This window comes from Oratosquilla oratoria, chromosome 20 (genome assembly GCF_046742065.1).
Source record: "Oratosquilla oratoria isolate Oo_2021 chromosome 20, ASM4674206v1, whole genome shotgun sequence".
NCBI lineage: Eukaryota > Metazoa > Arthropoda > Malacostraca > Stomatopoda > Squillidae > Oratosquilla > Oratosquilla oratoria.
The window spans coordinates 5,976,533-5,989,032 of NC_134796.1; the positions used below are offsets into that span (position 1 = coordinate 5,976,533).

At 37.5% G+C, this 12,500-nt stretch overlaps 1 protein-coding gene across 1 annotated transcript in view; it reads right to left on the reverse strand.

Moving 5' to 3' along the window:
- LOC143036043 (hemicentin-1-like) overlaps window positions 1-12,500 on the reverse strand; it is a 135,794-nt gene that overhangs the window by 94,489 nt on the left and 28,805 nt on the right. Inside the window, exon 2 of the mRNA XM_076203298.1 lies at window positions 8,438-8,727. Coding sequence (XP_076059413.1) covers window positions 8,438-8,654 — 217 coding nt within the window. The 5' untranslated portion in view covers window positions 8,655-8,727. The remainder of the gene's footprint in view (window positions 1-8,437; window positions 8,728-12,500) is intronic.

Genomic DNA, 12,500 nt, shown 5'->3' on the forward strand with positions numbered 1-12,500 from the left:
GCTGCTCATTAAATACCGGGAATTTTTTTAACAGGCTTAGGCAACATAATAATTTCCATGAAAGTGGCAGTTGCCGACAAGACTGACGAGTTAAACACCATATGAGGACGGAGCCTTTATTTGTACGACTTTTGCTTATTACAGCTTTTTCAAGTACTTGAAAAAGCTGTAATAAGCAAAACGTCGTACAAATAAAGGCTCCGCCCTCATATGGTGTTTAACTCGTCAACATAATAATTCCCTAAAGTCAGGAAAAGTCAAGGAGTATGAAGCCTCAATCTCTAAAAACATGAGATATGCCAATGTAAAGTTGTTTTTGGGTAAAAAAGACTCCTAACAATACAGGAGGGTTAAAAGTCAGCTGTGAGCACCCGAAATGAATTATTTATTTCTGAAGCGCAATAAGAAGGTTATTCCAGATAGCTTAGGATGTGTGGGGTTTTCCTTAGATGAATAAAATTAACTGGAAGCTGCGCGAGTGAGTACGATCTAACCGAACTTGTGACTGGAAATAGGGTTTCTCTTTTACTGCAAAAGGGGGGGAATTCCCTTAAAGCAATTGAACTTTCTACTGGTTTCCAGAATAAATGCTATATTAAATAGATAATCACTGAAAGCTTAGTCAAGATTCTTCAGTATACGGTTCTTGGAAAGAGAGTAGGAGTAATCATATTGTGTTAACATTGGGTGTGGTACGTGATATTATTTTCCACCAATGAACCTCAAGATAGAATTCTAATCTCTGATCTTTTATTTGGCTCTCTCATAATATTATCCCAAAAGGACTGGACTTTATTCCATTTTAGCTGTTGTGTTATTGATTTATCTAGTATTTATCTTACAAAACCATATAATCTTTCTTCTCTTCAAATCTTACCCATAACAATTTTCTTCCATTTAAACTCTACTTCCGGCTAATTAGCATGAATCATGTATACAAAAGCATACGATTGCAAATACTTGTTCAGTTCGATCAAGAGATATATAGATATATGAAAAATCAAAAGATGAATGCTGGTTTTCAGAAAGAAGATGGAGGAGAAGAAGAAGGAGAAGATGAAGGAGAAGAAGAAGAAGAAGATGAAGGAGGAGTACAAGAAGGAGAAGATGAAGGAGGAGAAGAAGAAGGAGAAGATGAAGGAGGAGAAGAAGAAGGAGAAGATGAAGGAGGAGAAGAAGAAGGAGAAGATGAAAGAGGAGAAGAAGGAGAAGATGAAGGAGGAGAAGAAGAAGGAGAAGATGAAGGAGGAGAAGAAGGAGAAGATGAAGGAGGAGAAGAAGAAGGAGAAGAGGAAGGAGGAGAAGAAGAAGAAGATGAAGGAGGAGAAGAAGAAGGAGAAGATAAAGGAGGAGAAGAAGAAGGAAAAGATGAAGGAGAAGAAGAAGAAGAAGAAGGAGAAGACGAATGAGGAGAAGAAGAAGGAGATGATGAAGGAGGAGAAAAAGGAAAAGATGAAGGAGGAGAAGAAGAAGGATAAGAGGAAGGAGGAGAAGAAGAAGGAGAAGATGAAGGAGGAGAAGAAGAAGATGAAGGAGGAGGAGAAGAAGAAAAAGATGAAAGAGAAGAAGATGAAGGAGGAGAAGGAGAAGAAGATGAAGGAGGAGAAAAAGAAGATGAAGGAGGAGAAGAAGATGAAGGAGAAGAAGAAGAAGAAGAAGAAGAAGAAGAAGAAGAAGAAGAAGAAGAAGAAGAAGAAGAAGAAGAAGAAGAAGAAGAAGAAGAAGAAGAAGGAAAAATAAGGAAAGGAAAAAAAGAAGGAAAAATAAGGGAAAGAGAAAAGGGGAAAAAAGGAAAGAAAAATTGAAGGAAAACTAAGGGAAGGAAAAATAAGTGAAGGAAAAAGAAGTGAAGGAAAAAAGGAAAGGAAAAATAAGTGAAGGAAAAAAAAGGGAAGGAAAAATAAGGGAAGGAAAAATACATACATACATCATACATATACCAAGGCTTTTTCCCCCTTACAAGGGAGGTAGCCAAAAAGAAAAAGGCATAAAATCATTCCCACCCATTCCATCCCTGAATACACTCCACACCCCTCCACCCTCCCTCTTATCTTAGCACCTTCTGGATGACGGGTCATCCCTGCACCTTGTCCACTGCCCTGGGTCAGAAGCAGTGTCGCCAGACACAGCACATCCACAGCAAGGCCGCTTCATTAAATCGGCGACCCCCCTCTCCGTCCCCCCAATGCATAAAAAGAGAAGACGGGGAGAAATCCCTTCGGGCTGCGTCAAATTTTGCTCATACATACTACCTCACCCCCCATCCCCCCGCCCATTCCAAATCATGCATCACAACATCATCCATATACAACCATTCTCCATTCACCCCTGTCTTCTGTCCTCTCCCGTTCTTCCTCAACAGACATTCCCCTCTTCCCCAAAGCCCCCTTCACCCCATCCATCCACCTCATCCTAGGACGTCCCCTCATGTTCACTCCCTCCACATCTGCCTTCCATACCTCTTTCACTAGTCTTTCTTCACTCATTCTTTCCATGTGTCCAAACCATCCTAATACTCTTTCATCAACCCTATCACCCAACTCCTCATTTCTCACTCTATCTAGCCTAGTAACCCCCATCATACTTCTCAGACACCTCATCTCAAACACATTCAAACTCCTTCTCTCTTCCTCTCTTATGTTCCATGTTTCTGCCCCATACAGTGCTGTCGGCACAATCACTCCTTCATAAAGTCTCCTCTTAGCATCCATTCCCAAATGTCTATTCCTCATTACACTCTTCAATCTACCAAGTCATTTACTCGCTTCTCTCAATCTACATTCTACCTCCACCTTCACTTCAGGAAAAATAAGGGAAGGAAAAATAAAATAAGGAAAAGTAAAGGAAAGATTAGTAACGAGAATAGAAGTAACGGAAGAAATAATGAAAGAAGCGATGATGATGATGATGATGATGATGATGATGATGATGATGATGATGATGATGATGATGATGATGATGATGATGATGATGATGATGATGATGATGATGATGATGATGATGATGATGATGATGATGATGATGATGATGATGACGATGATAATGATGATGACGATGACGATGACGATGATGATGATGATGACGATGATGATGATGATGATGATGATGATGATGATGATGATGATGATGATGATGATGATGATGATGATGATGATGATGATGATGATGATGATGATGATGATGATGATGATGATGATGATGATGATGATGATGATGATGATGATGATGATGATGATGATGATGAAAAACATAGAGGAGCAGAGGTGAAGTAGAAAAGGGAAAGGGTTAAGATGAACTGTGTGTTGTAGACGTAAAGAAGGGTGAGGAAAGCAGGGGAGAGAAGGGTCAGGAAGAAAAGGAGGAAAAGAATGAGAAATAGGAATATAATGAACAAACGAACGAACAGAGGAGAATTGGCTGAACATAGAGGGACGGGAAAGACATAGTAAAAACATAGTAGGAATAGAGGAAAGAATACTAAAAGAGGGAGGAAGTGAGACAGGAGGAACACAAACGGATTAAAGAAGAAAAGAAGATTGGAGAGGAAATGGAGGAGGAACAAACAAAGAAGGAAGCATAGGGTGGAGAGCTGTCTACAGGAGTGATAGAATAGATATCTGTGAAACCTTGACTGGCGTTTTCAATTAATGCCGCCATCATGGTTAGATAGCATATGTTACTTTGAGGTTGTAGGGTATATATCTGAATTTCAACTTTGTAAGTGAACTTGAAAAGGATCTCAAATATATATATTCTACTTCAAGTACCCAAAAGAAAAATATGTAAATTGTGGTATTATCCTTAATAACAAAATTATTGAAGCATGAAATATTTTGATTCAAAAACATATCATGGATTTCTTTCTGTCTCACGCCAAAGAGTTTAATTCATTTTAATCACTTTGATTTAAAGATTAGGCTAAATCGATTCCTATATAAATTTCTTTACAGTGACGTGTATATGTGCATCATAGATACCGAAGGACTTTCCTCTATTATGAGGATGATGGCAGAGTCAAAACACTTATAAATATGAAATAAATGAAAAACACGCAACCATCCTTTCCCCCACCGTAGTGATTCGGACTAAAGCTGTTCAGTAAAGCCTTTTTTTCTTAGCAGGGCAAAACAGCCCCATTTCTTCATCCACTTACCTATTGAATACATGAGAACATTCTTTCAGGCCACGTCAACCTTTCATGCATTCACCATCTCCCTCAATTCTACTTTATTTCTTCAAGTCTCTATTTCCTACTCGACTGCCATATGACAATAGATAAAAAACTGACTTCAAACCATCCCTTTATCTCGTTTCAAGTCTTCCTTTTGAGCTCTGTCCGCTTAGTTTTTTACACTCATTTTGATAATCTCTCCTCCATTATTTGGATATGCTCCAATCACCTCAACACTCGTCTACCCTATCTGATATGTTTCCTCCACCTCCTATTCTTTGTCTTACATCCATATTTCTCATTCTTGATATATCATATTTCTTAACCACTTCATCTCAAAAACATTGAACGTATTTCACTCTATTTATCTAATATTTCAAGGATTATGCTCCATGCACCACCATACAGTAATGTACACAACTGATATATATATACAGTATATATATATATATATATATATGTGTATATATATATATTATATATACATATATTCGGATGATTACTAAAATTCAATGAAGATTTGTAAACTTAATAACAACAATGTTAAAACGGATCATACATTTACTCATAGATACCATATCTATGAGCCGAATATACAACGAGTTCATGATGATAACACCTCTATTATAAAGCACATGCATATCATGGTGTAACATAATCATTATATCTAATAAGACTTAATGTAGATAATAAGAGTAAGGTAGTAAATGACTTCTCATTACTTTTGACTCCTATGGAAGTGGTCGGGTATATGATATATAAGGCGTCCAGAAACAGAGGGTCATAACCTGCTAGGATTGGTGCTATTAGCTGCTGGGCCTTGTGCTTGGAGGATTGTTGATTGCTTCTATTTACACGGCTGTGTTTTGCCTTTATTTGATAAGTACTGTTTGTGGCACTTTGCAGGGAGTGTCGTATATTTATTATTACTTGCTTCATTTATTCTATGCATACAATTAACGTTCTACTCGCTTCAATGTACTTTAGTTTTGTCGTTTGGGGTCATTAGTGTAGGTCTGGTCCTTTGTTGTTGATTTGTTTCCTTTGGTATTAGGTTTTCTATTCAAGAGCTTAAGGAACAAGCTATGGACTCGGGCCTAAAAATACATCGGGCAGTATGTTATTCAACAGCAATCATTGAAACGTGAGGAACGTGAAATGGAACGCCAGAATAGACTCCAGTTGGTAGGATCGAGAGACTGCATGGACCCTTGAAAGATATTCTTCATAAGTTATGTGCTGAGATGCCACGTGGGTGGCATAGGTATCTTTCTCTTTCCTTGTTTTTCCTGAGAGAACTCCCGAACGAGCGGACTAGGTATCAGCCTTTAAATTATTGTATGGTCGTTAAGTTAGAGGTTCACTCTCCGTTATGAGAGATCTGTGGGAAGATCCCATCTTCCGCGAAGATGAAAGGACCAGCTTCCAGTATGTCATAGAATTACAGGACAAGCTGGTTGAATGTTCCCAAATTGATGCCCAACATGCTGACATTAGCAGTTCCCGATACAAGACTTATTTCAATCTTAAGCTAAAAATCCGCCAATCTAAGCCAGGTGATGAAATGCTGGTACTCCTGTTTAGTGATACCAGTAGCCTTTTACTTGGAATGGACCTTATAAGGCACTGGGGAGGCGTGGTGAGATAGATTATCTTATTGAAGCTCCTCGGGGACCCACACTTAACCATGCCATTCTTTTAAAAATTATATCACCACAGGGCCTATGTGCAGCTTTTGGAAGTAATGGACGAAACTTCTACCATGAAGGAGTTTACCTCTTCAAGGGACGAGAGAGTATCTGTCATCAAGAAGGGGAGACCTTTACCACGATCTTAGTTTGCAGCTGCTCTTAACATTTGATGGTATACTTCTCTCTACTACTGACATCCTTGAACTCAACCATGACCAACTATCCCAGCTTCAAAAAATTATGGGTAAAAGGTTGTTTTCTCCAACGAACCCGGATGTACATCCACCCTCATCCATGACGTAACTTTAACCGTTACAGACAGGATAAAAAGGTGTATCCAATGCCGATCCTCTTCCAACAAGGTATTATCAGACGATCATCCTCTCCTCATTGTTCAACTGTCGTCATTTTAGGGAAAACTGATGGGTCCTACAGGATGATCATGCACTATCGCCAACTGAATTCGGTCACCGTATTCCATGCCGAACCTACTTCCAACATGAAAGAAGATCTCTACAAGTTCTCTGGTGTTAAGTGCTTCAGTGAACTGGACCTCTGCAAGGCTTACTACCAGGCACCTGCTTTCAGACAGAGCCAAAGATATGACTGCTTTTTTCACTCATCTAGGTTTGATGGGATTTTTCCAAATACCGTTTGGATTAGTAATGGCGTAGGCCACCTACATCAGCTTGATGAGATTTGTGTCATCTGCCTTACCAGATGTGAGTTCTTATTTTGACAATATATTTGTATACTCTGCATGTAAGAATTAACATCTTGAAGCTCTCTGCCCCGTATTTGAACGTCCACGAGATCATCATCTGACCGTCAAGCCGTCCAAGTATTGGTTTGAGGTTACTTCCACTTATTATGTAGGCTGCGAACTTGACGAAACCTCTTTATTACCGCAGCATAGCAAGACTGACACTATAACAAGCATATCTCCACCAACCAGTAATAAATTACTAAGAATTTTCTTTGGTCTAGAGTCTTTTTATATAATGTTTATCCCTCATACGCCGGCCCCTTTTCTGTACTGCCAAGGAAGACTAGCCCAGAACATCTACCTTGGACCGAAGATTTTTTGGAGCGCTTCTGGCCTTTGAAAGCTGCCATATCCTCACAGCCTGTCTTGTGCTTGCCTGATGCCAATGTAACCTTCGTCCTAAGGATTGATGCTTCTCTTCATGGTCTGGTAGCTGTTCTACTGCAGTATCATCAAGAATATTTTCGCCCTGTCGCCTATGCCAGAAGAAAATTTCTTGATCGAGAGAAAAGACACTTAACCATCGAAAGTGAATGTTTTGCAGTTGTTTTCTCCATCTCCCGATATGATCTTTATCCTTGTGGTTAAGAATTGTTTTGGATATTGACTACAAACCTCTTTTGCATTTAGCTACTTTTGAATATAATGATAGGCTTCTTTATTGGGCTTTAGCTCTTCAGGCCTAGAAGTTTCGAGTCACCCACATTGTTGGAAAAAGTAATTTTGATGCCGATCTCTTGAGTAGATCTTCTTGTCTTCCATTCCTTTCTTTTGTATATTTTTTTTCGTATTTTGTTATGTTATATATATATATATTAATCCACTCCTACCAGAATTTGGTCCTGGGGGTGGTGCAAGTGCTTGTAACAGCATCATTAGTGGTGTAAGGACGCAAATGGTCGTATAACGTCATGGGTGATGTAAGGGCGAATTTTTAATAAACGACTCAACTGGTGTGACATCATGACGCGTGAAACACCGCGCGTGAGGGTCCATGTTGGCAGTATTTTAGTATAAATAACACACAGACACACCCTCGCCATCGGAAGGCAGAACAAAGTCAGGAGACGAATTGCAAAGCTCCCTCGCAACTTCTGTGAACTTATTACAGTCGCATTTCACCTCGCCTTCTAGTCTTGCCCGCCTTCGTCGTTCTCATTCGGAAGTAGTTTGCAGTTAGGCTCGCTACGACTCTTCCCACCAGAACAACCATCAACTTGTATTGACTCGTTACTTCATTAACATGTAGTTCAGGTATATCAATTGTTTTTCGTCTATTATCATCAAGACCCTTGTTTCCAGAAGGGATGTAAGATGGTGAAATATTCCTTTACTATGTGTCAGTAGTCGTGCTTGTCATACTACGACGTGTTGCCGTTAATTTTTTTAATTTATGGTTCACCGTTAATTTTGTGTTCAGTATTTTCTTGTATTGTTATTATACCCTAGTATACATTTGAGCACCTAGATTAACCGAGAGAAGCTAAACCTCATATTATGTTTTATATTCCTGGATTCACCAATAGAGCATATTTTTTTTTCTTTTTTACATATCAACTTCGTATTGGGCACGAATGTTCAGAGAAGGCTTGTATATTTCACGATCCGTGCCTGGCTTAAAACTATTAAAAATGACGGGGATGTACCTCTGTTTCTGAATGCCTCTTCTGATCTTAGTAATTAAAATCAGAGATTAAGGATACTCTTATTATGGCAAGGTAGGGGTTCCATCACGTAAAAAAAAAAAAAAAAAAAAAAAAAAAAAAAATTCATTACTAACAATTTTAATAAGATTATAGTAAAACTTACCACTGGGAGTTGTTAGGATGTCCAAGTAGTCGAAACCATGGACTGGATGGCACCAGCATAAAAAAGCCATTATCACCAGCATTATGTCCCGCAGCCATAGTTTCCACATCACTAACATGTTTGGCGTCTTTGTCTGGATCTCATTACTTATACAACTGTAGTCCCCAACTTGTCCACTGTAACATTTATATTTCAATGTCAAAGTTTTTATGCACATCAAAAAACACACTATATTTACTTTCTATAGTAAAGTATCATTTATCATGATGTATCTTCATGGATTAAGAATCCTATAAAAACAAATGGTTAATATATATTGCAACTGTCTCGCCAACAAATAGAATGTAATGGACCAAACCACGATAAGGTAGAAATTCCTATGTTTTCCAGGTGTTGAATAAGATAATTGGTTTAGTCTCCTGCACATATGAACGTATTTACATGTATACAAATCCATACATATCGTATATGTATGTATATACATATCCTTGTGCTTATGTATATATGCATGTATGTATATGCGTATATATGTATGTATAAATGTATGCATATATATTTCGAATTACGACAAAAGGAATAAAGAATATGTAAAATGTCTAGATTTAAGCCTTTGATACTATCCCGCACAACGGACTACAAACTAAATTCACTTCACTTGGAATGAGAGAACCTGTCACGCTGAAATTCAAACGTATTGAACATTTGCAAGCAGTGAGCTTTTCTGAGTGGTAAAACGTCCAGCGGGAAAGATGTTAGGAGAGGAGTTTCTCAGTGTTTCCTCTTATGTACACTTCTATTCATTATAAGTATCAATGGCACTGTATGTTAAATTAAACCTTTGTGTTGAAGTTTAGCAAATAATATTGCGAGACAGCTGGATATGTATGTAATTTTGCGTGCATTTTATGTATTTTATATGTATGTATTTTTGTGTGTTTATGTGTGTATGTACTTATGTATATGAGCATATGTATGTATATATATATATATATATATATATATATATATACATATATATATATATATATATATATATGCGTTCCTTTGTATGTTTTGTGCATGCCTGTGTGCTTATAATAGTGTATTGATGTAAAACTCATCAGATGTACATGATGAAAATAAATATGATCTCTGAAACGTAAACGATTCTCAGTAAGTACAATTAATTAATAAATACGTAATGGAAGAGATGCAGAAAGCAATTGTTATTTTTTTAAACGATGAAAAATGTTCTTATATGCGACTTTGCATTTTGTGGTGAAGGTTATAATTATAAGTGATAAGTTATGATTAGAGTGCTACTTGCTTATGAATGAGAAGATAGCAGTATAAAGCTATTGTATCGACTTGATAAATTGTAAGATGCACTAACATTCATAAGAGATATCTGAAGTGATTTGTCGATATTTTTAAAAGAATACTACGGAAAGAATATTAAAAAGAGAAAGTATTTTTGCCATATCTGGAAATGATGTAGCTATGGCATTTTTTTTTTTTTTTTTAAGCTAGGAGAGAAAAAAATATAAGGAAATTGAAAAGAAATTTGGAAGGAAAAACGGCAAAAAGTAGATGAAAGTGAATATCTAGACAGTGTATGAAAACCCGTGCCAATTATTGTGAAGTGTGGAGTTTCAGAGAGGTATGTTGTACTGAGGCATTATTGAGGAACTACCACAACGGAAGAATTCCAGAGATTCTCGGAAAAGTGTGTTGATAAAAAGTATAAAAAGGTAAACTACTGACGGCTGTGTCTATATTGTGTCAGGAAAAACTTGTATTAGAAAACTTTTTATATAAAATTCGATTCTCTTCACATGGCATGCTGTATCTTTCATTTCGGTGTGAAACCCTAGTTCTAGTTTGACGCATGATGTTTGCAAGGATATTTGTTGATTTGCAACAAAAAACGTTATACCATATTAGGTTAGATGCGATACCAAAAGGCTTTTCTTTAAGATGAACCTCCACATCCATAGAACTAATATTCAAGTCTTTCACATCCACGGATCGTTGAATATTTAGTTCTTGATCCTTTCCAATTTGTATTGCAATCTCGGGCTCTTAGATATAGAAATAGTGGAACTCCGATTTATCGGAGAGAATATTCTGAAATAGTGGAAACTCTATGAAAAGAAAAATCAAGGCGATCTACCAATCCTGACAAACGTTAATCTATTTCATATTGTTTTGCTTAGAGTTGTTTTGTAACGGCGTCCTTATGCTAATGTTTTGATTACCACTCAGGTACTAAAAGCAGGTGGTAACAAAAATAAAGAAACACTCCAACTCATAGCACTAGAAAATAACTAACATAGAGAAACTATGAAGAAGTACCACAGGATCCCCTCCTTTGAGGAAAAAAAATATATATAGAAAATAAATTATGATAAAGATACATCACGGAAAAAGAGAGTACTTCAGTTTTCGGAGTACCATTATACATAATTTGACAACCATCAATCATTTTATTGAGATTAGCCTTCGGTACTCAAAAACAAAGTAATTTGTAGCTACATCTCTGAGTGACCAGCTCAATATTTACATAAATTCTACATACTAAATGGCTGTATTTAAATTCGTCGCCACATCTTCCAGCAGAGCAAAACGATTGGCTAGAGCTAGTGGTTGCTCCGGAGGGGACCCGATTACCGAACGGGGGCTTGACAAACGGGACACCACGGAGCGTAACTCGATCACGGCAGTGGCAGAGGTGGAAGAGGTGGAACGCTCTTTGGGTTGTGGGGAGGATTCACTCTTCTCATAGAGCGCACTCTTGAGAAAACATATTTCCTCCTCACACATCCAGAGACGATCCACTAGGTTCATATATCCTTCACAAGCCATTTAGCTCCTTCTTCGGCAATACAAATGGCAAAGAGAAAATATAAATCAACAAAAATAAAATAAAAGCGGTCACTAGATAAACTATATACACAAAGCTTACTCTGCTTACCTTATAATATTACTCCTACCTTTTTTAATCTGTTTTTATATCTCTCATTGATAATATAAATCAAAACAATGAATTTTCTACAATAGATAGATTTAGCAGTTTTAATAACAAAGTAATAAGCAATTTATGCAAATTGTGTTTACACCAGTTTCATGTTCATTTCTCCCCGCAGGCTCTGGTTATATAAGGAACCAGATATTTTTCCACTATATTATTTCTGAAGAAGCCCTGCTGGCCAAAACGTTAAATACACTGGATCCTATATTCTTCGTTAGGCCTCTCTCCTACAGTGCTGTTGCAGTCGTTGCTGATTTTACTGAAAAATGCACCTACCATAAAGACTTTGACTATAGGAAGCATATTCATAGATGCACCCACCGACATCCCAAACATAATAGCAGATACATTTACACAAACAAACAATGTAGATAACTATTCGCCAACATTCCCACCGCATAAACAAAGACTGGAAGCAGAACCACAGGTTTTTCGTACACATACACACCACGAATACAATACTTCCTTCCAACTACACGAGCTTGAACAGGCTTTAAGCTCGTGTAGAAGGACCTCTGCTGGCCCGGATGAGATTAAGTTTGAGATGCTGCAACATCTAAATTCAATCTCGCTCAACAAATTATTGGAACTGTACAACGAAATTTGGATTAATCATGATTTCCCAGAAACATGAAGACATTCCCACGTCATATCTATTCTCAAAAAGGGAAAGGACCTAAAGAGTCCTTCCTCTTATCGCCCTATAGCGTTTACCAACTGCTTATGCAAAGTACTAAAACGCATGATCAATAACAATTTGAAATTCATCCTCGAATCTCCAATGTGGTTTTAGGAAAAATCGAAGTAGTCTCGACCATTTGGTCAACTTAGAGCATGATATTCTTTCAAGTTTTGAGAAGAACAATTTCCTTATAGCTAGTGTTTTAGATTTAGAAAGAGCCCACGACATGGCATGGCGACATGTTATTCTCGAAAAACTCTATGCACTTGGCCTTAGAGGGAATCTCCCTATTTTCATTAAAAACTTTTTACTAGAGCGGAAATTCTCCTTCAAATTTCAAGGTTGCCTTTCATCAGTACGCATACAAGAAA